Source organism: Salvelinus alpinus, chromosome 13, assembly GCF_045679555.1.
Source record: "Salvelinus alpinus chromosome 13, SLU_Salpinus.1, whole genome shotgun sequence".
Taxonomy (NCBI): Eukaryota; Metazoa; Chordata; class Actinopteri; order Salmoniformes; family Salmonidae; genus Salvelinus; species Salvelinus alpinus.
Genome location: NC_092098.1, coordinates 53,454,154 through 53,455,584, shown reverse-complemented (window position 1 = coordinate 53,455,584; position 1,431 = coordinate 53,454,154). Strand labels below are relative to the sequence as shown.

The following is a 1,431-nucleotide window of genomic DNA, read 5'->3' as shown; positions in this document are numbered from 1 at the left end:
AGTTACCACTAGTCACCCCAAGGGGTCAGTAGCAGATGCAGTTGCTGTATGTTTACTTCCATGTTGCAGGAGACCTAGAGAGGAACCAGGCTATGAGGGGTGGCCAGTCCAAGTGGTTACTTGTACCAATAAAGTGAAATACTACTCTCGTCCACTTCCCCATTCTCAGGACATCACTGCGTACCGCAACAAGGGCAAGGTGCCCGTCAGCATGCCGGCGAAGGTGGCTGCCCCAACCAAGGACGACGGCGATGACGACGAGGACGACGACGACGACGAGGATGACGACGAGGACGACGAGTAGATCAACGTTGTTACGTGTAGAGCTTATCATTTCTTGTTTATAAAGCATTTAACCCCTCTTGTTCACACGTCACTTACTCTGAACAAAAGAAAAAAACATTACTTGAAAAAGTTACCCTCCACTCCCCCCTCCATAAAAAGAACCCTCCCCTCCTTCTCTCCCTCCAAAAACATAAATCGCTGTGTATAAGAATTGTTTTGCATCTGTACAGGTCGTTGTCTCCTTTTTGTATAGTTAACACTACAACAGTGTCACCTGTGTCTGTCTGTGTTTCTATCTCCCAGTCTCTTTTGCGTCCCCCAAAAAAATGGAATCCTAATTCCTTATTTAGTGCAATACATTTGACTACTTTTTGACACTTGGACTGGCCACTGAATAGGGTTCAGGTCAAAAGTAGGGCACTATATAGGGAATAGGGTGCATTTTGGTCCCCCCTTCTTTGTTACAGTTTAAAGCGGTTGTAAAAAAAAAAAAATTAAATACAAATTTGGCTTGGTAACCGATGGGTCTTATTTGCCTTAGCTAGCAGTGCACAGCAGCACATTACCTAGTTATAATGTAGGGTCTTAGTAGTTCTTCTGTTTCCAATGGCCCGTTTGTTTTTCTGGTTTTAAATGACGTATTATCAGCTTGCCGTATTATCATAAAGTTATTTTACTGGACTATTTGAATACCACTGTAATTGCAATAAGAAGAAATATTTGCATTTGTTTTTGTTTTTTTTGTGTGTGTTGAGATTCTGAATTGCTTCTGACGTCAATAAACTTTCTTTATTTTTTATTTTTATATAGACTGGTTTCTTTCTTGTATCGTTAGAATCTCTTGGTTACGCAGATAATCTCGTCCGGGGTTTCTCAAACTCGGTCCCGGGCCCCCCCTCTGGGTACACATTGTGTTATTTTCCCTAGCACTACACAGCCAATTACAAATAATCAAAGGCTTGATGATTAGTTGGTTATTTGAATCAGCTGTTTAGTGCTAGGGGGGAAAAACCAAAGCGTGTACCCAGGGAGGGGCCCCGGGACCGAGTTTGAGAAACCCTGATCTAGTCGATCATGTCAGTCTACAGATTTACTCTATTCTAGACTTTGATTGTGTCATTCAGAAGTTTTTTAATTGACACGGTA

The 1,431-nt window shown here is 42.1% G+C and overlaps 1 protein-coding gene across 1 annotated transcript; it reads left to right on the top strand.

Annotated features, from left to right (window-relative positions):
• Positions 1-167: 167 nt before the first annotated feature.
• On the top strand, positions 168-1,090 carry LOC139537926 (high mobility group-T protein-like; the record flags this gene model as incomplete). The annotated part of the gene is given in 1 exon segment (XM_071339824.1): positions 168-1,090. A coding segment is annotated over 1 exon segment (137 nt), but the record flags the coding sequence as incomplete, so codon positions are not given.
• Positions 1,091-1,431: the final 341 nt, after the last annotated feature.